The 25393-nt window shown below is 31.1% G+C and overlaps 6 protein-coding genes and 1 long non-coding RNA gene across 9 annotated transcripts; 4 read left to right on the top strand and 3 right to left on the bottom strand.

Moving 5' to 3' along the window:
• Positions 1 to 110: 110 nt before the first annotated feature.
• Positions 111 to 2462, top strand: LOC143432190 (aldo-keto reductase family 1 member A1). Of its 3 annotated transcripts, XM_076908956.1 has the most exons (8): positions 111 to 240; positions 771 to 859; positions 954 to 1118; positions 1211 to 1414; positions 1491 to 1607; positions 1690 to 2084; positions 2156 to 2235; positions 2328 to 2462. In XM_076908956.1, the coding sequence occupies exons 1-7, from the start codon at positions 126 to 128 to the stop codon at positions 2202 to 2204; spliced, it is 1134 nt and encodes a 377-aa protein (XP_076765071.1). In that variant the 5' UTR covers positions 111 to 125; the 3' UTR covers positions 2205 to 2235; positions 2328 to 2462. The 3 variants fall into 3 exon arrangements, with proteins under 3 accessions (XP_076765071.1, XP_076765070.1, XP_076765073.1); XM_076908955.1 differs by lacking the exon at positions 2328 to 2462 and having other exon boundaries at positions 2156 to 2311; XM_076908958.1 differs by lacking the exons at positions 111 to 240; positions 2328 to 2462 and adding an exon at positions 569 to 688 and having other exon boundaries at positions 2156 to 2311.
• On the bottom strand, positions 1956 to 5328 carry LOC143432186 (DNA replication licensing factor Mcm5). Its single transcript, XM_076908953.1, has 8 exons — positions 5104 to 5328; positions 4779 to 5034; positions 4017 to 4524; positions 3587 to 3933; positions 3080 to 3513; positions 2632 to 2903; positions 2319 to 2553; positions 1956 to 2200 (listed from the first exon to the last, which is right to left on the bottom strand). The coding sequence occupies exons 1-7, from the start codon at positions 5253 to 5255 to the stop codon at positions 2324 to 2326; spliced, it is 2199 nt and encodes a 732-aa protein (XP_076765068.1). The 5' UTR covers positions 5256 to 5328; the 3' UTR covers positions 1956 to 2200; positions 2319 to 2323.
• Positions 5329 to 5659: 331 nt separating this feature from the next.
• LOC143425639 (uncharacterized) lies at positions 5660 to 9181 on the top strand. The gene is made up of 3 exons (XM_076898637.1): positions 5660 to 5779; positions 6084 to 8673; positions 8769 to 9181. The coding sequence occupies exons 2-3, from the start codon at positions 6106 to 6108 to the stop codon at positions 8982 to 8984; spliced, it is 2784 nt and encodes a 927-aa protein (XP_076754752.1). The 5' UTR covers positions 5660 to 5779; positions 6084 to 6105; the 3' UTR covers positions 8985 to 9181.
• A 3993-nt stretch (positions 9182 to 13174) lies between these two features.
• LOC143431261 (uncharacterized) lies at positions 13175 to 14406 on the bottom strand. Its single transcript, XR_013102693.1, has 2 exons — positions 14303 to 14406; positions 13175 to 13304 (listed from the first exon to the last, which is right to left on the bottom strand). It is a non-coding gene; the product is annotated as an uncharacterized LOC143431261 (long non-coding RNA).
• A 342-nt stretch (positions 14407 to 14748) lies between these two features.
• On the top strand, positions 14749 to 16777 carry LOC143431243 (uncharacterized). The gene is made up of 2 exons (XM_076907828.1): positions 14749 to 15141; positions 15496 to 16777. Exons 1-2 carry the CDS (start codon positions 14908 to 14910, stop codon positions 16525 to 16527), a joined length of 1266 nt encoding a protein of 421 aa, XP_076763943.1. The 5' UTR covers positions 14749 to 14907; the 3' UTR covers positions 16528 to 16777.
• A 1473-nt stretch (positions 16778 to 18250) lies between these two features.
• Positions 18251 to 22659, top strand: Pic (DNA damage-binding protein pic). Its single transcript, XM_076907816.1, has 5 exons — positions 18251 to 18426; positions 18499 to 18647; positions 18927 to 21652; positions 21728 to 22124; positions 22195 to 22659. The coding sequence occupies exons 1-5, from the start codon at positions 18357 to 18359 to the stop codon at positions 22276 to 22278; spliced, it is 3426 nt and encodes a 1141-aa protein (XP_076763931.1). The 5' UTR covers positions 18251 to 18356; the 3' UTR covers positions 22279 to 22659.
• Positions 22660 to 22973: 314 nt separating this feature from the next.
• On the bottom strand, positions 22974 to 24039 carry LOC143431252 (ADP-ribosylation factor-like protein 16). The gene is made up of 2 exons (XM_076907840.1): positions 23809 to 24039; positions 22974 to 23639 (listed from the first exon to the last, which is right to left on the bottom strand). Exons 1-2 carry the CDS (start codon positions 24013 to 24015, stop codon positions 23319 to 23321), a joined length of 528 nt encoding a protein of 175 aa, XP_076763955.1. The 5' UTR covers positions 24016 to 24039; the 3' UTR covers positions 22974 to 23318.
• Positions 24040 to 25393: the final 1354 nt, after the last annotated feature.

Raw genomic sequence — 25393 nt, 5'->3', positions numbered from 1 at the left:
ACGCGGGAAGATAATTTACATCATTCATTTCAAATTGAAACATTTAAAACTCTTAATTTTATTGCATTGTCAGTATCCATCAATTAATAAGAAGCTTTTAAGAGCTTCCTACATTCTCGAGAAATATGTATATAGGTTACAAGCACTTGTTTCTTAAATTAACATTTCGATATGCGGCACACCGCTTTGTCAATTGTTTTTCAATAACAAGTGAACAACGGCGTTGGATTAAATCATTATGTACGTTATTTTCAATTCATTTAATATTTTTAAATTAAATTATTTTTTTCTCGTATAGTTTAGTTTTAAAACTCTATAGATATGTATATAAATCTATATATAAAATAACATAAGTATACTTGGCAGTCGGCTAATTTAAGTTGTCCCTTATACAACGTCAATGTATTTTTACCTTTCATAAACATATCGACTAAATACTTTTTTCTGTTGCGTGTAAGAGAATAACAATTTTGTAAAATATTTCGATCAATGTTACCCGCAAAATTCACTGCAAATCAATAAACGTGTTCGTAGTATATATATAACAGTCTCTCTATAAACGGTAGACTAATGTATTCAGAACAGTACAAGTCTGATCTAAGTTTAGAAATTGATTTTGTATCCGAATAGTTTTATCACAAACAAAATAATTAATTCTCTTATACCTATAAAAATAACAATTTTTATGGTAACATTAAATATAATCAAAACAATTTGTTAGACACCAATGGTAATATCATCATTAATTTTAATGTGTGTATTCTTTACAGCGTTAGATCGGTCAGAAAAAGGCAATATGCAAACAGTACAGTTGTTGTCAGGATATAAAATGCCCACTGTCGGCTTGGGTACATGGCAGGTGATTTAATTATAACATAAAATTCAATAGTTATTAACGTTCAAACTGATTTACGTTCAATACCTGAATTTGTCGCAATGTGTATCACATCTAGGCTAAACCCGAAGAAATTGAGAAAGCTGTGACATCTGCTTTGGAAGCTGGTTATAGGCACATTGATACAGCATTTAATTATAATAATGAGGAAGCAATTGGTGCGGTGTTAAAAAAATGGTTTGAAAATGGTGGGAAACGTGAAGACCTCTTTATTACTTCAAAGGTAATTTTTAATATTTAATATCAAGAAGGTTTAACATATAAATTTAAATTTATGTGCATAGAATTAAAAAAATGTTTACATTATCTTTCTAGTTACCTCATTATGGTAATCGACCATCAGATGTAGAGAAGTTCATTAATTTATCATTGAAGAAACTTGGTCTGAGTTATTTAGATATGTATTTGATTCATATGCCCTTTGCCTTCAAATTAAACGAGGACACTTATACTCCAGCTGTTCATGAGGATGGAAGTTTTGTGCTAGATCTTAATACAGATCCTGTTTCAGTGTGGAAGGTGTAATACCGTAATACTATTAATAAATAGTGTATTAATAAATTACAATTTTTACCATTTTCTAAAAACGTTTCAGGAAATGGAAGAACAAGTAAGAAAAGGTCGTACAAAATCTATAGGTTTAAGTAATTTTAACGAGAAACAAGTCTTAAATGTATGGGAGAATGCACAAATTAAACCAAGTAACTTACAAGTATGTTTTAAAATTATATAAATGTTTTAATAATTTATTTCAAAGCTGCTCTTAAATTATGGCTATTTTCAATTATTATTAGATAGAGTTGCATGCTTGTCTGCAGCAAAATTCACTTCGGAAATTTTGTCAAATGCACAAAATCATTGTAACAGCCTACAGTCCATTGGCATCGCCAGGAGCCAAAGTGCACTTTCAAACAAAATATAATCATAATATCGAAGATTTTCCAGATGTACTGGGGCATCCAATAGTACAAAAACTGAGCACAGAATATAAGCGATCGACAGCACAAATTTTATTACGTTACTTACTGCAATTAGGTGTTGTTGTAATTCCAAAAAGTTCATCTCCGGAAAGGATTAAGGCAAATATCAATTTATTTGATTTTGCATTGAAGGAAGATGAAATGAAACTTTTAAGTACCTTAGATAGAGGTGTACATGGAAGAATTTTTAATTTTCTATTCTTCAAAGGGTAAGTATATTTGTCTACAATTTTACATCTAACAGTTATATAAAGTAAAAAAAGTTCTTAATTCGTTTTAGGGTCGAAAATCATCCACAATATCCGTTTAAAGATGAATTACAGTCCTAATTAAAATAAAAGTTATTAACGTGTAGTTCGAGTGCGTACATATTTATATAATAAAACTGAACGAAAAATACAGTACAAAATGAATAAAGATATAATACTTAACAAAAGCATTACATTTCTCAGTGTAATCTGTACAACATTTTACGTTGCATACGATGCTGAAGTTCCCCGCGACGTATCATTGTGTGTATAACTTTGTAAATAGCACGTTCTGGATATGCTTGTTTTAGAAAATCTTTAACAATATTTTGCTCCGAAACTTGATTTCCAATAGGAAATCTACGTTTCAATTGTTTTTCAATACGAGACAACATTTCATGATCTTCGTCCGAGGTAAATCCCTCTGCACCTAAATTTTGTATGTGTTTATGAAGCAAAGTACAATAAGAAAAAATACGTACACACTAGTTTCTTAATTCTAGATTACCGGCTAGTGATCCAGACATTGCAGCATCTAAAGTAGATACTTGGAAAAGTCTAAGCGCTTCATTCACGTGGACTTCTGTAGCGAATGGTTGTAATTGCATTTTGGCTAAAGCTTCTGAAATTCTTATCACAGCCTCTAACTGGCGGACTGTTATAGGAATAGACAATCTCTTCTCTGTATCCTTCTCATGTTCTCTGGTACTAGCCCGCATTACGACATAACGATTTTTCAATTTCTCTCCTGCTTCTTTGCTAAGTCTCGGTCCACAACGACTATAAAAGGTATCATAAATTAATCCAAAATAAGTAAGAGAGTAACCTATTTGATTTCGATGATACTTTTAATATCTTCATCTCAACAATATATCTAAAAATCATCAAAATCAAAGAGTTATCCTCTACCTGCACATTTACCTAAATAATATACTTTGAGTAATAAGGAGCCTTACGTTCTACAGTAGTGGATATATCTTTTCAAAACATGTAATGGTAATTCTCCTTCCGCAAATTGTTCTGTAATTTGATTGGCACTAGAATGAATACTCATCACATGTTTTGCTAACTTCATATCCTTGTTCTGCTCATGCTCATCTTTAATGATGAATATCATGTCGAAACGTGATAAAATTGTTGGCATAAAATCAATATTTTCTTCCCCCTTTATATCATCCCAACGACCAAATATTGAATTTGCTGCTGCTAGAACGGAACATCTTGTATTTAACGTCGTAGTTATTGCTGCTTTTGCTATAGATATTGTTTGTTGTTCCATGGCTTCATGTATTGCAACTCTATCGTCCTCTTTCATTTTATCAAACTCATCTATACAGACAACACCACCATCTGCAAGAACCATAGCACCTCCTTCCATAACAAAGTTTCTCTGAAACAAAATATTTTAACAAACGTGAGACTAATGCATTTACATTTAAAAGTTACAACTGTTAACAACTTACCGTTACGGGATCTCGTAAGACCGACGCTGTTAAACCAGCAGCTGAACTTCCTTTCCCAGATGTATAAATTGCAATTGGTGCAACTCTTTCTACAAATTTTAATAATTGGGATTTAGCTGTACCAGGATCACCTAACATTAAAATATTAATATCTCCTCTTCTGCAAAGACCATCAGGCATTCTCTTTCTAGATCCCCCAAATAGTAGACAGGCTATAGCTTTTTTAATGTCTAGCGCTCCAAAGATACTAGGAGCAACGCTTTTTGCAATTCTTTCATATAAATTGGGATCTGCCGCTAAACGTCTGAATACATCCTCCTCTTCGTTTGTAACACCAGAATAATTACCTATAAATGTAATCATAAAAGATTGAATATAAATATTCTTTAAAAAATATTCATTTTGTAAAAACGTTTCAATAACATTTTACCACTGCCTGTGTTTTCTTCATCAACAGAAATACCAATAACTCTTATGTATGGTGCTCGAACACCTACTAATGCTTTCTCTCTTCCTCCTCCTCTACCAGTAGTTCTAGTAACTTTTTTAATCGAATATATGCCCAAAATAAGAACTCTATTTCCTGGTACGACTCTGTCGCATAAATAACGATCACAATATAACTGTAAATGTCTTGGCATTTCACCCTGTGGAATTTGATCTGGCAGTTCCTGTAACTTCAGGACTTGAAAATCAACGCAACTACATTTATCCGGCATTATAAAAAATGGATCTAATGGACATTTCGGTCGTCCTGCTTGTTCAGTTGTGCACTTTCTAGGCAGAACATATCCTTCTAAACCAGGTTTAATAGAAATATTGCTTTGCATACTTCTACAAGAACGACACTGTATAGCAATTTTTGTTGCCTTTGCTCTAATCCCAGATGCAGAAATGACAATACCAGGTATTTTAATAAGTTTGGAAACTGCATCAGGCTAAAAAGGAACATTTTAACTAATATTAGATATCATTCTTATTTAATAGAGATAAGTCTTTTGTCTTAACATATTTGGAACCAATGCATTATTACAAGACATTCCTAAGTTTAGCCACAAACGACTAACAACTATTGGCAATGTAACTTATCTAAAATGATTATCAACAATGGAGAAAGAGATGACATAATTCAGCTAATGAATGCTTAATCTTGAATGTGTTAACAAGAAAACAGTTTAGAAAGAAATCTTACTTTCATTCCTCTTAAGGAACTAGGATGTGCATCTGAAGATAATAATACTTGTATGTCTTCAATTTTTTCTTCACCTTCAGGCCTCGGAGCTGTGAGTTCATCGGCTAAATCTTTTGCAGCTTCCTCCAAAATAGGTAAATATTCCGTTGGGTGCTTATAAACTTTTTCTGCGAGCGACTCATCAAAAGCTGCTAGATCTTCCAAATTAATTTCAACCCAATACTGACCGAGATTATAATTGCGTTTCAGTGTATCTCTAAAAGATTACTACATTATCGAATATAGAAGACTGCAATTGTTTGCAAGAAATGATACTTTTAATTACCTATATTTATAATTGAAGTTTCCCTCATGGAACTGTCTAATGAATTCCATAAACTTCTTCTTTGAAAATTGAAGATTAGTTCGAGTCTCGCTAGACTCGCCGACTGAGAAGTTATCAGAAAAAAATATTCCTGGATCGTCGAATCCTTCCATTTTTAATTGATTTTCGATTTCTTCTCATATAAAAGTGTAAACACGTAGGACGACAAGTTTGGCGGGAAATATATAATTGTGCTTCGATAATGTCCCCTAGACGTACCACCATGAACATAGGAATAACGAGACAGGGCGTAGACCTCGGCTTTAGCGTTTAAAACATAAAAGTAACGACATCAGAGTTATCGGTGATATGCACGCGAAGCTTATTTTAGTTCGCAAAATTTAGTCGAGTTGCTTAAACTATGTACAATCGTATATACAGCTATAGTTCTAACGACATTTATTTGCATCATATATTGATATTATTTTCGCCTATACTGATTTTTCTATTTTATACTGTATTCAGCACTGGTGTATGAAATGATACGATAAATTTTTGTTGCTGTTGCATCGACTCCGAAAGAATGTGGAACAGAAAAATAGTAACGAAATTTTAGTGAATCGTTCTGGAAAAATCTGTGTCAGTTTAGTCTGTTCGTGTTTTGTTTTAGATTTTTGTTTTTCTAAGGTAAATTAAGGTACCATACAAAATACGATACCATATGTTTTTATTCGACAGTAAAACAGTGACGTTAGAGATATTGTTCAGTTATGAAAAAAAAAAGGAGTTCTACTGTTTTAAACATTGTAAAGTGATGTTATGATACTCAGTGTAGTAATTCGAGCTAAATCTTACACGCTTATCTAAACAAATATTGCGAGTTTCAATAGTTACAAAGTAAAAAACGCGGGAATGTAATTTTCTACTGAGAAATGGACAAATAGATTATTTTTAGTCTTATTACGTGCAGTGCATTAATTTTATTCCATATCTCTTTTTAGATTTATACATGCTTTACATAAAATGACGCCTTATTTAACAAGAAAACGTGCTTCATCAAATTCAGAGAAACAAAACAAGGACAAAGCTTCATTTTCTAAAGTTGTACCCAAAACTAAACATGCCGCAGATGAAGCACCAAAAGTTAAAAGTGCTACGAATTCAAAATCATCGACAAGGGTTAGAACAACAAGAAATAAGAAGAATAACGATTCGTTTTTACAAAGCGGTACTAAGCAAAGCGCAAGAAGTAAGAAATTATTGGACATTTCCAATGATAAAGTGAAACTAACAAAAGCAACTGCAGTGAGTAATACCAGTATAATTAAAAAGACATCAAAGGATGGGAAGAAAAAAGTTATTATAAGAACAAGTAAAAATGTTTCAAATTCAAAACAAATGTCTCTAAAGGAGTCATTTTTAAATCAATCAAAAAGAGTTCTACGTTCTCATAAAAACGTTAAGAATTCGGAAAGTGAGATGTTAACAAAGAAATTAAATGATAATGCAAAAAAGCCACCAGTTTATGAACGCGTCTCACCAGATAGTCATACAGATAGTGGCAGCGAAATTTATGAATTTAAGTTTGATGTTAACGACTCTACAGAAAGATTAGGAAGAAAAAGAAAGAAAAAAAATACTGTTAAAAAGACAGTGAACAGAAAAAAAAGAATTTTTCCTATAAAGTATAATTCACAAGATCATAAAGTTAATGTAAAGAAATTAGCTACTAATAAAATTGGAGAAAATAAAAGGACAGATGGTATATGTATTGAGTCTGAAAATAAAAATACTACAAAGCCTTCAAATGAGAGAAAAAAATCTGTTGATTCTCTAAATAAAAATAGAAATTGCACAGAGCTTGTTGATGATTATAAAGATTGTGTGCAGCCTGTGAATGAAAGTAAAAATTCTATACAACCTGTGAATGAAAATGAAAATTCTATACAACCTGTGAATGAAAATGAAAATTCTATACAATCTTGCGAAAAGCAAAATTTAGAATTGAAGAGCAATTTAATAGAAAATCTTAAAACAGATGTACAATTGAACAAACATTTAGAAGACAGAGAAAGTACAACGAAAGAAGCTGCTGACAATACAATACCTACAGTTGATATTACAGTACCTACAATTATTTCAGTAGAACACATAACTGATAAGAAAATTACAGTAATAAATAGTTCACAAGTCTCAAATTCAAATAATCTTAAACCTATTATGCCAACAAATATTCTTAACAATAAATTATCAGTGCCACAGAAGAATGTGCTTAATTATTCATTATTTGAGAAATCTTTATCCCCAATTATGAAAAAAGATGAAAATCTGCAAACTAGTAGCCCCTGGAGGGCATCACCATTACTTACATTTTCTCAAGTAAAAAATGTATTTCAGAGCACACCTCAAAATAATGAATATGATATTACTAAAAAAAACTTTGTGAGACCATTAATTAATGAACCTAAACATTTAGGAAGTATAACAAAAATAAGAAGTATTTTGCAAAAAAATAATGAAAATATCAGCCCAGAAAAATGGACAATTACTAATACACCCAAGAAGAAAAATTCTTTAACTTCAAGAAAGTTTGGTACAGAAATTACAAACATAGATCATTCGTTGCAGTCTAAGCTTTCAATAGAACAAACTAACGACTGGGTGCCAACCGAAATTGAACACACTTTGCCAAATGTACCAACAATTAATACAGTTACTTCTAATATGAGTAATGCATTACAATCTCATAGTAATAAGAATAAAAAAAACAATGTATTAAGTCCTGTAAAATCTCCTAAAATGAAAACAATGGAAATCAGCTCTCAAATTCATCAAAAAGATATATCTAATGTACAATTTGATAACCAGAAAGAGAATTTTGATCCCCAACCTGGACCATCAGGTTTACAAAATTGTAACATGACTAATAAACAAATAGGGTTGAGGCAATTGAACTTAAACAACTTTCTGAATATACCGGAAATGCCACAAAGTATTACAATTAGAACACATCATGGTATTTTTGATGATGCAAAGCCGAAATCAATTACAAGCAAATCAAGCAAATTTAATGAATCTCACGTGGAACTGAAAAATGCATTTGGTTTTAATGATGACAATTCTGACCAAGAAGTATGCATTCGTGATCATAAAATTAAAGATGATGGAAAAGCAAAAACTGTTGAATCGAATGTAACATTACATAATGTAAAACCTACTGCAAGATTATCAGTTGATGAGATTAAAAGTAAATTGCTAGCTAAAAAAAGTGAAGATGATGGAAAACCAAAAATTGTTGAATCAAATTTAACATTACATAATGTAAAACCTACTGCAAGATTATCAATTGGCGAGATTAAAAGTAAACTGTTAGCTAAAAAGTCAGAAAATGATACGTACGATAAAGAGAATATAATAACTGAAAAGAAAGAAATAAAAAGATTATTCGACAAGAAAAGAGATAAACAAAAAATTGACATTACCAATTTTTCTGATACTTTTGATATTCTATCCGAAGCAGGTGAAACATCTGTAGCTTCTGTATCTGATGTACCATTGTTTGCTGATTTCGAACCGTCACATTTTACAGAGGTATACTTGTCTTCAATTATTATTATTGTTATTATTATTCAAATTCGGAAATTGTGTTAATAATATTTTTACATAAATGTATATGTACATTTTAGCCGCCGCGACATTCATACAAACGTAAACGTGAAGTGAGATTCAGCTTTTCAGAAGAAGAAGATGAGGAAGAGGAAAAAAGGACGAGTGAGCATGAAACAAAGCGGAAGAAGACTGGTAAATTGAAAAAAAGACAAGAAAAAAGATTGAAAGAATGGGTACAAGATATCAATAAAATATTCAGCGAGATAGATAAACATGAACTCGTAATCGAGTAAATTGTTAAACTATCATTATTACAATTTGTTATTAGAGACCTTGAATTCCTTTCTTAAAAAATGCCTAATTTTAATTTTTTTATCTAACGATAAAGTAATGATAGTATAACAATAAATATTTAAAATTTTTTAATTTATACAAAAGAATAGCTTTGTATTCCTTATTTGAAAAATTATTTCTCTTTCTCTCACTTTCATTCACATAATTTATTATAAATTTATTATACCGGTATGGTGATATTTACATAAGTAATTTTATGTTGTGTATATCTCTTAGTATATTAAAGAATATATAAACTGTATAAAGAGTAGAGCAATAACTTACTTAAGTAAAAATGTTACTAATAAAAAATATATGTAACTATTTCTGACATGTTGATATGTATAATATGTGTATAAACTACTTTAATTTTTGATAAATAAATAACTTGTTTATTTGTGCAATAATGAATTTTGAAATCTTTTTTATTGCAATAAGTGAGTTTTGTTATATGGGAGATAGTGTACGTTTAACGTTTACAAATTTTATGAAGGAAAATAATTTTGTATCGTTCCTTAAATAGAATTCTATAATATCGCTTCAAAAGTATATTTCATCTATAAGAAATAAATATTCGTGTCTCTCTATGCATCATACTATATGCACGAGTAAAAGGACGTATTTAATGAACAAACTGACAGCAGTCTGGCTCCAAATTCTTCTAGAATCTGAAGGCAGATCTATATCTGCTTACGTCTGCATTAGGCTCGTATTCTGAACTCGGAGCATGTTGACATAATCCGAAAGCAGATTGGTATCCGATATTGAGCAAATTTTACCCACGTAACCATATTTTGCAAATTAAACTTAACGTAACAGAATATAACAGATCTTCTAGTGAATTTCAAGTCATTTTGTTGACTAAATTTGTAGTAAGTATTTAAAAAATTTACTCAAGTACATTTGACTGACTAGTTACACGTGTATATGTGCATGTATGTATATATAACTATGTATGTCAACATTGATATATCAAATACCAATACTTGAAGAAGTATTTACGTACGTATGTGTACGTGTAACAGTTGTGTGTTTCATCATGTAAGTTAGACCTGGAAGGTACGTATGCACGAGCATACGTACATGCATAAATGCCAGGTGTTGGATTTAATTTCCATCATTCTAGCTATCACTTTTATAAGACTTCAAAGTAAGTCTGGTAAGAGACGAAATTACCTAACATTCCAATTATTCTTTAATTCCATGATCAAGAATACATACCTCTAGATCAAAATTATCGTCATTAAAATCAAATGCATTTTTTAATTTCACGTGAGATTCATTAAGTTTGCTTGATTTGCTTGTAATCGATTTCGGCTTTGAATCATCAAAAATACCATGATGTGTTCTAATTGTAATACTTTGTGGCATTTCCGATATATTCAGAAAGTTGTTTAAGTTCAAAGTAAGCCTGCAAAGAGGCGAACATTACCTAACATTCTGATTATCTTTAAGAATTATTATTTGCATAGGTTACGAATTAATAAAAAAAATTAATCGACTAAATTAAATTTTTATGTTAATATCATAGAATCCAAAATTTGCGTGCATATAAAAATTTCTAATTGAAAGTTGTTCTCAAACATCATATTAATCGATATATTGCAAAAATATCGTATTTTATTTGACACTATCATTAGTAAAGAAATGTAAGAATGAGAAATATAATTTTTTCCCCTAGTCTTTCATTAAATTGTTAAATATAAGATTTTATTTTTCGATTTGAAAACTTGTAAGATTTACGTCTTGACATTTTACAAAACATAAAGAAATAGTAAGACATATAGTAGTTTAACAAATTTAGTCGTAATACATTATCGATGGTCGACTGATTGATTATTAATTTTATAACGTTATGCTTACTGCGTAATAAATAACATACGTGTCTAAGATTCTTTAAAAAAAGTACAAGACTTCGAATTATTTTCCGAAAAAGGTGAATACCTTTTCAGTCTAATACTTATGACCCAATCAGTCAAGTCTGCTCGAGCAGATCGCTTGAATGCCAGCTACAAACTTTCTCAACAAAATAGCTTCAAATTGAATACAGGATCTGCTATATTGAATTAAGTTCGCTTAACAAACAATAAAATATGGTCCAATTGACAAAATCTATTCAATTTCTGACATCAATCTGCTTTCAGATCTGCTATTTTCAGGTGTTGGAAGAATCTGAAGCCAAACTACCTTCTGTATAAACTATAATCAATTTGTTCATTGAATACATTAAATAATACAACTATCAGTAAACAAATTATAAAGAAAAAGATGAAACGATTGCATCGCTTTTATTTTCCCCATTATGGCAGATTATGCTATGATAATGATTCCAAATAGAATAATCAATCCTTACGAAATAGTTTGTGTTAAGAGAAGGTAACTAAGTGTTATATTTTTTTCAATAATCTTTAAAAGCATAATTACACGCATAAAATTTGTATTATGCTTGATATTTTTTAATAATCATAATTACGTGAAGTGAAATTAAGTTACGACGTATAGGTATGGTAGAAGGCTGCATTTTCGATGAGACTGAAAAAGTAAACATACAAGATTTGTATAACTCGTTGAAGATTGTAAAATGCATATTCTACATTTTCTACACTAGAATGCGTTTATATTGAAAAATTTAATAATTTTAGTAGGTTTTGAACAAAGATAATACATAGAAGAAAAGCATTCACGTGCGTATATATGTATATGCAATACACTCTCGAAAAATGCTGCACAAATTATAAGCAAATATTCTTTTTATGCAACAGAATAAAACTGCCTTTGTTTCTTGATCTTTTATATTTGCGTGCGCAACTTTCAAGTTCCTGATGTTTTTTAATATACTTATCAAACGTTGTGCGAAAGTATTGGCAAAAATTTTTTATTCAAAACAGCTGATTTCTTTTGAACGAAATTCTTTCTTTACTATATTAAAAACAATGCATTTTCATTTTTATTATTATAAAAACAACTTTTGATTCACCGTGTAAATTAAGCATCAAGAACTGATTTACTGTGTTTTCTCTTATTTACTATTAGATAAGTATAAGCATGATCCACATCGCAGTGACGGTCATTCGATACATGTAATAATGATAACCTGTTGATTATGTGTGCATTGTAACGTAATACCTCATTTGAAAACTTGTAATTAAATGCATATGTATTTTTACATGTATGCGCATCACGTAACCAATTTAAGCATAAGTAAATGTACAAATGCATGTATACGTGACCAATTCGAGCACATAAAGAATTTACATTTGAAGAAAAAAGTCTTAAGGACAAGGTGGTACAGGAGTCTCCTACATAGAAGACGTATTTATAGTTGCGTTAGTCACGTATTTCTTTCTTGAATTAGTGGTATGTATGTATGTGTGTGTGTATAGTGTGCGTAATGTGAATAATTTATCATTACTATTTGAATTAATTATTGGATAGTTTCTGATTGTTTACTCGACGTAGAAAATTTAATTAGCAAGATACCGAAATAATACAGGTACAGACGAACAACAACTATGGTAAAAGTGTTTATATTTAAGTTAACATAAACAACTAGGGGTAACAAACTTTATACCAAGCTCTTAATTATATATAACTTCCTACCAGTTATGTTTACTTGGATTGTGATTACTTAACTCAAATAAATTTTCATCTCTTCTGCATAAACACAATTATCCTTGTATCAGATAATAGAGAAACTTATTTTAAAGATATTCTTTCGCAATAATGTTTTAAAATGGTAAAACAGCTTAAAGAACTTATACCATTATATCCAGCCAACATCGATATTTATATAAAATATATACAAATTATGTGCTTTTATTTATCGAGTATAAAAGCTAAGTAAATTAAATTTCAAATTACGTAATAGAAGTACATCAGTTTATGATTAATACTTCTATTGAATGCGAGTTAGAGAAGAGATAGAGGTTGTGGCGGAGGGAGAAGGAGGTAAATCGTTTGTGAACGTTCTATCCGTTTCTGTTGTCAAAGCGCAAAAGCTTATTATTGCGAATCACATAACAGCAAATATGTATACAGCTTACGATCGATACTATACATTGAACGAGCAAGGGAAATCGTTTCTAACATAAGCATTCTCTGCTTCGAAAGTGCAAAAAGCTTCGCGTTATTTCTCAGGTTCGTACTACAAGGCAAGTGTGCGATTGGTAAAACGTCGTTTGACTAAACCGGATATCTCATCAAATTAACATTCCTAAATATATTTCTGTGCTTGATATTTGCTACCCACTGCTCCATCATTGCTAATTTCACCGCATAACCTGTGGAAACGCATATTATGGGACACGCGACTGCAAATCAGGCGAAGAACTATTAGAATTTCATTGCGAATTATGCTCACGATGGGAAACATGCCTGTTAACTACAGAGTAGATCGAAAGATAGTTTTAGGCAATCGTATCGTGCAGAGGTTTTTTCCTTTTCTTTATTAAATACAAAAGCAACAACGCGAACGAGATCCCGACGACACAAATTAAATTGCAATTAAAACGAAAAATATTGTCCACGATATCTGTGAAAGTAAATCTACATGTATCTATCCAGTTGCAAGTATGAAATTGAATGCGTATAATAAGCTATAATACAATTATATGTAACTACGTGTAAAGTAGGTCGACATTATATGTATCGTAGCAAACGTACAGTGTAACTTCGGTTTAGCAAACAATTTAACTTTATCTAATATTTATACTCTATTCTAATTGAAAATTTCTGTATACAAAATAACAAAAAAGATATTTATAATTCGCCTTTAATGGTCGACAATATATAGTATTTAGTATCTTGTTTTACAGTTTCTAACAAACTGAACACTTTTAAATATAATTACGTATATTTTCACAATTTTATTTTGTTGTGTAAGCTAGAAGTAAACAGAGAATAAGTTTAATATATATAAAAAAATTCATCGAATGTGCTGCACATTTACGTTAAAAGAACGTTGCGCTTCAAAAATTGGTCCCCTAATGAAATATTGATAACAAACACATCAAAACCCAATGAAAAAGATACATTTGCTATTTTGAAGGTATTACACAAAACCGTGTACAACCTGTAATAATACGAGCTCACTATTATATATGTTTTGCGTAAAAGTAGTAGAAACATTACTTCTAATTACGTTCTAGCAGCTCGGCGTAAAAGACAACCACTTTCTATTTACGATTTACAAGTCGACTTAAAACCCGACACGATCGAGCACAAGAAACGTTTCGGTTAATGTTACTGTTTTACTTTGAGCACGAACAACACCAGTCACATTTCGGTATCGACTTGGAATGACTTGTGTTCTTTGTTTCATTAAAAAGTGTAATATACTTTTCATTCATACAATATGAGTATCGATTCGAAACTTTGATCGTTAATTACATCCAATTGTTCACGGTCCAATGGTGTCGACGTAAATCTTATTACGTATAAAACTGTTGGGTCTATATTGAATTGTATACATATATTGATTGTGAAAACCCTACCGACACTTGTTAAAAACGTACCAGCGATAGATTATACTTGTCGCACGCTTATCGCTCTCTTCGTTCACTCTACGTAATAAACATTAAATTAACAGCGTAAGGGTGCAGTGTACACGAGAAGAATTGCCATAATTTTTCAGGGAGCCAGCCGGAGCAATGCCTGAAGGATAAGCGGGAATGGTGGGGGATACGGTGGAGACAAATACATTTGCCCCACCTTTCGGAACAAATCTCCCTACTCCTCTAAAACGTTAGCACGTCGCGCTTCGCTATCGCACGGAATCACGGACAAATCAAACATGGCGATTCAGTCGCTGTTTGCGGTGAAGGCGTTTGGCTTGTAGAACGAGAGTGGAAGGTAACGGTGGACGAGGTAGTGTTTTTAACGGTAATGAGTGCTTGTACCATCGCAAATCGCCGAATTCTGGTCAATATTACGAATATGGAGAGTCATGGTGTCAAAACGGTAATGGAGAAAGTCTCGGGCGGCATTGATGAAGTACGTGACGTGAAGGGCGTACAAGCAGAGCCGACGCCTGCGGCGTCATCGCTCTCCGCTTCGGAGCAAGTGTCGCTCTCTAGTGGAGAGAATATTAACAAACATGACTACGTCAATAGAAAAAGCGTAAGATGTTTTCTTTATTTTTTGAATATTAAAAAAAAAAAAAATATATATATATATATATCAGGTATATATATGTAATTATATAATATATATGCATATGTCGGTATATATGTTTGCGTGTGTGCACACAGTAAGATATAAATATTTTAAATAATTCATTAATGTAGATTTGTACATTTTTTCATAACAAAACATTGAACATTGTTTTAGACAAGAGATTAATGCTACAAAGAAAAGGATTCCTTACTTGTAATTTTTTACAAAATCAACATTGAAATACATAGATAGCAATGCATAATTAGATAATTAAAATGCTAAATATTAAATGTTAATGTAAATATTTTTTTATTCCAGTGCCCTAAATTGCTGGTAAAAAATTGTGGGAAATTTGAAAGCGGAAGCGGCAGTGGAGATCAAGAGGGAGGTCAACACGAGGATGGAATTGATATTGCAGCAAGAAAAAGAAAGACTCGTAGAGGTAAACCTAAACATAGAAAATTAAAACCTTATTCAAAGCAACAGTTATCATATCAACAACAGCTGCGATATAGGTCTAGAGGTCGATTAGCTAAAACTGGTAGACAACCTCCAGCGCCATACAATACTACACAATTTCTTATGGATGATCATAGTGATCTTCCAGATCTTGACCAAAAGCTTTCAGAAGCCGTGTCATCTGATGTACCTGCCACATTTCAAAAACCATCAGCTCCACCTCGTACACGAGATTCTAGTTTCAGTGTTGACTCTGATGAAGATTATTTTTATTCGTCTCCAGAAGACGAAGAAGAATTCTTAACAAAGGAATTCTCAACTGCATACGAAGATCTGCATGCCGAAAGATTAAGCATGTTAAGTAAATCAGAATTGATACAAGAATATCTACAGTTAGAAGCGAAAGTAGATTTATTGACAAAACGGCTGCGTGGTAAAAATTTTCATCAAACGGAACAACGGGAATTGGAAAGCAACAGTAGTAGTACAGATTCGGAATCGGCAAAAAAATTAAAAATTTGTCAGGAACGAATTGATGATTTAATGCAACAGAATGAACAATTAAAACGAGAAAACGAATCGTTAAGGGCTAAAAGGCACGGAAGTCCGGTTTCAAGTGTCGATAGCGAAAGCGACAGTGATAGTACAAGTAATGGGAATAGGAGCAGATGTAGTTGTCTCCTTCCAAATTCTAGCTCTTCTTCAGAACTTATGGGATATTGTTCTAGGAGTAAAAGTAGTCAGAGAAAAGATAGTTCTGTGTCTAGTACTGATAGTAAAAGTGATACATGTGATAGTAGCTCGAGTGACAATTCTAAGGCAACTATGACCCCAGTTAATCTTTCAAATGGTCATGCAGCCATTCAAAAAGTTGACAGTTTCCCCACATAAATTATAACAAGCTGTTTTTACATACAAAAAGTTTATTCAATGTTTTAAGAATTAATGTACAAGTTGTATCAAATATGTCATTGATCCTTGCATATTTGCTTTAAAATCCTACCAACTTAGGAAGCAAGACTGGTTTAAATACAATTCTCTGTTGCACTTATGCAACAAAAGAGCCTCTTCCTAATATCAGATATGTAACCTTAGATTGTCCTTGGATGTGCTCTTACTATTTACTTCCCATTTTTTTTTTCAAGACTGTTCCGTGTATAACTTGAATGTGTAACGAAGTACGAAATACATACCTAATCTTATGGAAGAGTAAAATTTATATCTGTGCAGATTAGATTATTATGCGCTTGATATAATGTGGAAGGCAATTGTATATTATCTAATGTGCATTATATACTGTTATTTTTATCTTAATTTGATATTAATTATGATGCATTTGGAATAATTATACTGTTAGATACAATAAAGGGCTCAGTACCAAAAATTCGTTTTGAGTAAAACGTCTGTAAATTTTTAAAAGTTAAAAAGCTTTAATGTAGAAAGATTTTTTCAAGAATTTTGTCTCTCTATAATGTTAAAAATTCTTTATAATATCATTAATACAATCCAAGTTATGTAATATATTAATGAATAAAATGAATTTTAATTATAGCTCTTTAAGGCCCTTACTGCACAAAATGTACAGATAGTTTATAGAGAACAGTATTGTTTTTTAAAATTATTTTGTATTATTCATTGAATATTTATATTATACTTAAAGAGAATATTTAGTATTAAAATATTAAATAATAAAAAATTATTTTAAAAAGTCCAGTCGTATCTTATTGACTTGTTTGGCATCTTCAATCCTATTAATTTTGAAGATATAATAATGAAATTCAAAGAACATGTGTAAAGAAAAATGTTACGTTTTTTTAATTGTTTTACTCAAAAAGAGTTTAGTTTGTAATCCTCTTTACATCTAACAGTACAATTATTTTTTATTAGTTTATTTTTTTAATAAACTGCCATTTAATAGTATAAAATGTATAAATTTGAGATTTACAGACCATCAACTAATATATTGTAATATTAGGTGTAATGAAAAATACAAATTAATATAAAAATGTGATATTGTTAAATTGTATAAATTTAAAGTATCAAACAGACTGTTAGTTTATGGTCTGAATATATAACTTGTTATGAATATTTCATCGCTTAAAAATTTTTTAATAAATTTCAAATTTTCTTTTATTACAATTATTTTCCTAAAACTGAACACAAAGAAGTGCACTGAGACTGGTTGAAAAAATCTTCAAGAATGTGAATATCTGTCTGATTAGTTGATAGCTTTACTACGATAGAATCTAAGTATCTTCATAAAAATTGAATAAATATATTGTTAATATTATAAGATAGAATGTAAAATGTACATAATAATTTTGATTTTCTATTTGTTAAAAAGATATAAAATATGAAATAGTGTGTATTAAAAAATGTGTTTTTTTTAGGAATGAATTTAAATAATAGAAAATATATTTAAAATAATGACTGATTTCCTTTTTTTATGTCTTGTTACTTAATATATTGAAAATAATAAAATTCCAGTATATAATTATTGAATAATATTTGTAATTAACAACATTAAAAGTAACATGTGTAGTAAGATAATTTTGAAACATTCACTGTGCTTATTGTGAATCAGGCTTGATGTACTGTGAAACGTTGCCAACTTCGTGGCGCGTGAAATTGAAAAGTACGCAAGGCCAGCGTTTGGTTGTACGTAATTGTGTTCGAAGTGCCTAATAACTTTGCAAAAGTTGTTTGTCGGACAAAATATTATGAAAGCAATGTCTCATCATTATGTAGTAACGGCACATAAGCCTACGGCTGTCACTGCATGTGTTACAGGTAAGTAGAATTCTTTTCATGGAAGGATTTTACTTATGTGGATAAACAATTATTTTCTTTTTACCCATGAAGGTAATTTCACTTCACCTACGGATTTAAACCTTATATTAGCAAAAAATGTTCGACTCGAAATATATCTGGTTACTCCAGAGGGTTTGAGACCGCTGAAAGAAGTTGGAATCTATGGAAAAATAGCAGTCATTAAATTTTTTAGACCATCGGTAAGGTTATAGTTGTACTTCTACACTTGTTTCAGAATTTTTGTGCATTATCTATTTTCTTTCGAGTTTCTTAGCTTTTATTATAATGGATTTCGCATACTTGTATGCACTATTATAAGCATAAAATACCTGCAATATATTTTGCTTAAAAGTGATATAACCTTATACGTATCAAGAATTTATTATCTTTAATTCACATCTATGTGAATTATATACAATGATAGGTAATTAATAGTGTTAGATTTAGTGCATAATTAATAAATTACAATATTTCTGCAGCATGAGAAGAAAGATCTTTTGTTTCTTTTGACTACACGTTATAATGCTATGATATTAGAATGTATTGGAGAAGGAGAAAATATAGAAATTATTACAAAGGCACATGGGAATGTGGCAGATCGCATAGGGAAAGCTTCGGAGACAGGGATCAAAGCCGCAATTGATCCTAAGGCACGTGTAATTGGTCTTCGTTTGTATGATGGTCTTTTTAAAATTATACCTTTGGACAAAGATAATCCAGAATTAAAAGCATCATCCATACGTATGGATGAACAACAAGTACAAGATGTAAATTTCCTTCATGGATGTGCCAATCCCACTTTGATTCTAATCCACCAAGATATTAATGGAAGACACGTTAAAACACATGAAATTTCTTTAAGAGATAAGGAATTTGTTAAAATACCTTGGAGGCAAGACAATGTAGAGCGCGAAGCTATGATAGTTATTCCTGTACCCTCCCCTATTTGTGGTGCAATAATTATAGGCCAAGAAAGTATATTATATCATGATGGAAACACATACGTTGCTGTTGTACCTCCAATTATTAAACAAAGTACAATTACATGCTATGCTAAAGTTGATAATCAAGGACTTCGATATTTATTAGGGGATATGGCTGGACATTTGTTTATGTTATTCTTAGAACAAGAAAAGAAACCAGATGGTACACAAGTTGTAAAAGATCTGAAAGTTGAGCTTTTAGGAGAGATTAGTATACCAGAGTGTATTACATACTTAGATAATGGAGTAATATTTGTTGGTAGTAGACTGGGTGATTCACAATTAGTCAAGCTAATTACAAAAGCAGATGAAAACGGTTCTTATTGTGTTCCAATGGAAACATTTACAAATTTGGCACCGATAGTTGATATGGCAGTAGTTGATCTAGAAAGACAGGGCCAGGGACAAATGGTCACTTGTTCTGGAGCTTTTAAAGAAGGTTCTCTTAGAATTATCAGAAATGGAATTGGTATTGAAGAACATGCAAGTATAGATTTACCAGGTATCAAGGGTATGTGGGCATTAAAAATTGGTGGTGGTAACTTTGACAATACTCTGGTCTTATCTTTTGTCGGACAAACCAGAATCTTGACTTTGAATGGAGAAGAAGTTGAAGAAACAGATATTCCAGGCTTTGTTGCTGATGAACAAACTTTCCATACTGGGAATGTTACAAATGACTTATTTATTCAAATAACACCAACGTCTGCCAGACTGATTTCCCATGAAACAAAAACAGTTGTTTCTGAATGGGAGCCAGAGAATAAAAGAACCATTAGCGTTGTTGCTTGCAATGGTACACAGGTGCTTTGCGCCACTGGAAATGACTTGTTTTACATGGAGATTTCTTGCGGACAAATTTTACCAAAAGGATTTGCTACTTTACAATACGAAGTTGCGTGTTTGGATATATCTCCATTGGATGGTAATACCGAAGCAAAAATTGCTGCTGTAGGCTTGTGGACAGATATTTCTGTTCGTATTTTAACTTTGCCTGCCTTGGAAGAAATTAACAAAGAGTTATTGGGCGGCGAAATTATACCTAGATCTATCCTAATGACGTGTTTCGAAGGCAATACGTATCTGCTTTGCGCTCTTGGAGATGGTAGCATGTATTATTTTACGTTACACAAACAGAACGGTATGCTTTCTGATAAAAAGAAAGTCACCTTAGGCACACAACCGACAGTGCTAAGAACTTTTAGGTCACTATCAACCACCAATGTGTTCGCGTGTTCCGATAGACCTACTGTGATTTATTCGTCGAATCACAAACTAGTATTCAGTAACGTTAATTTAAAAGAGGTAAATCATATGTGCTCATTGAACGCAGAATCATATCCTGATAGCTTAGCATTAGCAACTGATAGTACTGTGACGATTGGTACAATCGATGAAATACAAAAATTGCACATACGAACTGTCCCGCTTGGAGAATCACCGAGACGAATTGCTTATCAAGAAAGTTCCCAAACATTTGGTGTAATAACGATGCGCGTCGATATCCAGGATAGTAGCGGTGTTAGCATCGTAAGACATTCTGCATCTACGCAAGCGGCTTCTACATCTAGCAGCAGTCATATTGCATCTTACAATAAACCTACAGGACATACAGCTAGTGATATTAGTCAAGAGATCGAAGTACATAATCTGCTCATTATTGATCAACATACTTTCGAAGTTTTACACGCACACATGTTAATGCCCACTGAATATGCATTGTCATTAATATCTACAAAATTGGGTGAAGATTCCACTTCCTATTATGTTGTTGGAACCGCTCTTGTTAATCCAGATGAAACTGAACCAAGAATGGGTAGAATACTTTTATACCATTGGAGCGACGGGAAACTTACACAAGTAGCTGAAAAAGAGATTAAAGGATCGTGTTATTCTTTAATTGAATTTAACGGAAAACTTCTTGCTAGTATTAACAGTACTGTCCGCTTGTTCGAATGGACCGCGGAGAAAGAACTTAGATTAGAATGCAGTCACTTTAACAATATTATTGCTCTTTACTTAAAAACAAAAGGAGATTTTATCTTAGTTGGGGATCTTATGAGATCTCTTACATTGCTGCAATATAAAACAATGGAAGGCTGCTTTGAGGAAATAGCAAGAGATTATAATCCAAATTGGATGACGGCCATTGAAATATTAGACGATGATACTTTTTTGGGTGCTGAAAATTGCTTTAACTTATTCGTTTGCCAAAAAGATAGGTGAGTCTTTATTTTGCTACATTATTTATCGTGTATGTGTATCAATATTAGACAATAATGATTTAAATATGTTAGCGCCGCTACTTCGGAAGATGAAAGGCAACAAATGCAGGAAGTTGGACAGTTTCACTTAGGTGATATGGTTAACGTTTTTCGACACGGATCTTTAGTGATGCAAAATTTAGGTGAATCAAGCACACCCACTCAAGGTTGTGTACTGTTTGGAACAGTCAGCGGTGCAATTGGTTTAGTTACACAAATTCCATTCACATTTTATGAATTCTTAAGAAACCTTGAAGATAGATTAACAAGCGTAATAAAAAGCGTTGGTAAAATAGAACATAATTTTTGGAGAAGTTTTAACACTGAATTAAAGATCGAACAATGCGAAGGTTTTATAGATGGAGATTTAATCGAAAGCTTCCTTGATTTGAGCCCCGATAAAATGGCAGAAGTTGCGATCGGCCTCTTGGTAAACAAAATTTTTATTTGATAAAATCTCTATATTATGTTCACTTGTTTAATTTACTCTTTTTCTTCAGATCGACGATCCGAGCGGCATGAAAAAGGAGGCAACAGTAGATGATCTTGTAAAAATAGTGGAAGATCTTACAAGAATACATTAGACGTTATTCTCTGGCTAATATTGTATAGTTTATTATATTTTGAGCAGCTCACAGATGAATAAGTTGATAGGAAGAGTCTTAAGTGTTTGAAAAAACAATTTTTAAAAAATGTATATACAATCATCTATTTATCATTAATGGTACAAGAAAACAGAAAAGTACACTTATTTTGTCATTTCTGTGAAAACTTCTTATTGCGTGTGCTCCTGTAATCTTGTACTTTAATTTAAATTACATGTTATAAGAACTCTATTAATATTATTATTATAATTATAATTATTATTATTATTATTATTATTATTATTATTATTACTACTATTATTATTATTATTACTATTATTATTACTATTATTATAATTATTATAATTATTATTATTATTATTATTATTATTATTATTATTATTATTAATATTATTATTATAAGAAGTCATTTTTCAAGTATGTGTATTTTAAAATTGGTCAAAAAGTTTTTGAACTTATTTTAAGAATACACTATTTACATATGAATTAATGAAAGTATTATTTAATTATTTTTCTCTATGTGTATGTACCTCGATCCTAGTACTCTAATACTTGTGATGTAGAACAGAGTGTAGTTTTCAAGATAGTAATGTTTTATTATTTAAATAGTACTTATTTCAAATGAATTCACATAGACACACGGAAAGATAGAGGGAGAGAGAGAGAGAGAGGGAGAGGAACACAGACACACATACACGCTGAAACTTTTTGATCGATTATCTTATATCTACAGCAGATCTGTTTTTGTTTTTAATGCCTTTTAAATAATTAAGCAAGCAGTGTTTTAAATACACGTTACATAGTGTGTAAATCTTGTACACTCGATAAATTTTATTTTTGCTAATATTCCCACACTCGAATGTAATAAACGGAAATTTGCTCTAATGATTTATATTAAAATAATATTAGCGTTAACCGAGAAGTAATTCTTAGTAGAAATCTTATATCTTTGTAACATTGAGTGTAAATAAAACAATATCCACTTTCTGATAAGATCTTTCTATGCTATACAATAATTGTTACTTGTTCGCATTTATCGCCGATTTTAAAGTAGCCGGGTCGAATAACCAATTTCTTAACTCTTCTATACCTTGCCCGGTCATACCACTGGTTTCGAATATAATTATTTCTTGTAGAACTTCTTTCTGTAGACGTGAATACTGGAGCATAAGTAAAGCTTCGTTGCGCATCTGACGATAAGAAAGGTCCATTTTATTCAGTGCTAATGCGATTTTTACATTTCGTAATCTAGGCTCAACTAATAAAGAATAAAGTAATACTCCTGCCGCGCTTATTTGACAAAGATTGCTGGTGTCCACTACGTAAATGATTTTCCGTACCTAGAACGTAAAACTTTTAATTCAACTTTTTCACGTAATTCTCTTTTATTGTCTCTAATACAGATACTTTTATTTAAAAATTAATAAAGCTAAGAAAATCAGAATTTCCTTACAAGTCATTTTAAAACGTTATTTGTATTTAAACATTTTTTTATCTAAAAAGAACCACCTTATCGAAATAATGCTTCCATATTGGTGCCATACTTCCTCCAATTTCTCTAATAATCATGTCAAATTCACCAGTATTGTTCTTTACTGTAAAAAGATTTATACCGTTTGTAGAAACAGTGTGGGTCGCGTCATTTATTTCATCGCCTTGTAAACGTTTCATTAAGAACGTTTTGCCGGATTTAGCAGGACCAAGGCAAAGACACATTTTATTTCTATTAAATTCAAGAATTAACAACGCGGATACAGTTTTTATTTCCCACGTACTCTATTCATGCGGGCAAATATTTTATTGATTTAACAAACGTATTTCTATGTCGGCTACTATTAATATTAACCAGGAATTTTATATGTACAAAAACTTGAAATAAACTTTAAACAATAATAATTGTAGTAATAATGCTCGAAGACAGATGAACAAGATAAAAATAAAGTACAAATTGTAAACTTCAAATATTTTTCCTCAATTTAGTTAAAAAGGAATGCTAACAAATCAACACGAGGTTTAGGTGGTCTCATTACAAGCTTTTGTAACTTTCATACTATTTAATATATAAAACTTTTAAAATTATGTACATTAGTCTATAATAGTTTACATAAAAAATTTGTTCACAAAAACAAATGCTACAAACTTTGTCAAACATGTGGCAACAGTGTTTTTATTATTGTACGTAACAAATACTACATGATGAACTTATAAAATACAATGTAGTACATTGTTTCTTGGTGTGCACTGGCGTAAATATATAATTTTATAAGCACAATGTATGTATCAAATGAAATTATATATGTTAAAGATGAAGCAGAATACGAAATTCCGTACAACTCGTTTAATTACCATATTTTCTTTAAAAATTGTACATTTTATGTATAATGTAAACAGATATCTTTAACATATACATTTCATTACAGTCACATTTATAACATCTTTCGATTGTAACATAGTCAGAAACAGGTCTTACGTTCTTTCAATTCATTTAAAAAATCCTTTATTTTTTATCGTTAGAAGTGGCTGCGATTGCCGAAAAATCGTTTATTATAAGAAAATTGTTTGTAGCAGTTATCATTTGCTAAAACATGTATTTCATTCAGTGCTATTAAACACGTATTTGATTTAATTCAAATCATGTTTCCACATAAAGTTGGCTTTACATAGTTCAATCCTTTGCACTTATCAAGTAAGTTGTGAAAAGTTTTGTGTATTTCTCACCTATAAATTTAATGTAAAACAACAAATATATACGCATACATATTATAAACACACGTGTGCTCGTGTGTATACAAATATGCATACGTAATTAATTGATATTAGCGCTTATATTATTCTACTTAGTATGATATATATTCAGATAATGTTGCGTGTGTATAACGAATTTTCATAAATATATATGCAGGTACGAAAGGAAAAACGTAACAAGTGCAAAGGGTTTAAAAACTTTAAACAATGATAAGTGTATTTCTTTTGTAAACTTTTACATTTATATATTTCTTGCATTTCTATTAAAAGAATACGAAAAGAAAACATTTCATGACGCGCACAAGGCACAAGAGGTTTGCCCTCAGTAGCGCGAGTTGAGTTAAAATGG

The sequence above is a fragment of the Xylocopa sonorina genome, chromosome 1 (assembly GCF_050948175.1).
Source record: "Xylocopa sonorina isolate GNS202 chromosome 1, iyXylSono1_principal, whole genome shotgun sequence".
In the NCBI taxonomy this organism is placed as follows: Eukaryota; Metazoa; Arthropoda; class Insecta; order Hymenoptera; family Apidae; genus Xylocopa; species Xylocopa sonorina.
Note: the sequence above shows the minus strand (reverse complement) of the source record. Positions and strands in the feature narration are given on the sequence as shown.

Coding starts and splice junctions, on each gene's coding strand:
- LOC143432190 (XM_076908956.1), top strand. CDS start 126: ATGTATATAGGTTACAAGCACTTGTTTCTTAAATTAACATTTCGATAT. Junction 1,415..1,490: donor ATCCTGTTTCAGTGTGGAAG/GTGTAATACCGT, acceptor AAAACGTTTCAG/GAAATGGAAGAACAAGTAAG. Junction 2,085..2,155: donor AATTTTCTATTCTTCAAAGG/GTAAGTATATTT, acceptor AATTCGTTTTAG/GGTCGAAAATCATCCACAAT.
- LOC143432186 (XM_076908953.1), bottom strand. CDS start 5,255: ATGGAAGGATTCGACGATCCAGGAATATTTTTTTCTGATAACTTCTCA. Junction 3,514..3,586: donor TCTTACGAGATCCCGTAACG/GTAAGTTGTTAA, acceptor ATTTTGTTTCAG/AGAAACTTTGTTATGGAAGG. Junction 2,904..3,079: donor TATATCCACTACTGTAGAAC/GTAAGGCTCCTT, acceptor TACCTTTTATAG/TCGTTGTGGACCGAGACTTA.
- LOC143425639 (XM_076898637.1), top strand. CDS start 6,106: ATGACGCCTTATTTAACAAGAAAACGTGCTTCATCAAATTCAGAGAAA. Junction 8,674..8,768: donor AACCGTCACATTTTACAGAG/GTATACTTGTCT, acceptor TGTACATTTTAG/CCGCCGCGACATTCATACAA.
- LOC143431243 (XM_076907828.1), top strand. CDS start 14,908: ATGAGTGCTTGTACCATCGCAAATCGCCGAATTCTGGTCAATATTACG. Junction 15,142..15,495: donor ACTACGTCAATAGAAAAAGC/GTAAGATGTTTT, acceptor TTTTTATTCCAG/TGCCCTAAATTGCTGGTAAA.
- Pic (XM_076907816.1), top strand. CDS start 18,357: ATGAAAGCAATGTCTCATCATTATGTAGTAACGGCACATAAGCCTACG. Junction 18,427..18,498: donor TGTCACTGCATGTGTTACAG/GTAAGTAGAATT, acceptor TTACCCATGAAG/GTAATTTCACTTCACCTACG. Junction 21,653..21,727: donor TTCGTTTGCCAAAAAGATAG/GTGAGTCTTTAT, acceptor TAAATATGTTAG/CGCCGCTACTTCGGAAGATG.
- LOC143431252 (XM_076907840.1), bottom strand. CDS start 24,015: ATGTGTCTTTGCCTTGGTCCTGCTAAATCCGGCAAAACGTTCTTAATG. Junction 23,640..23,808: donor GGAAGCATTATTTCGATAAG/GTGGTTCTTTTT, acceptor TTTACGTTCTAG/GTACGGAAAATCATTTACGT.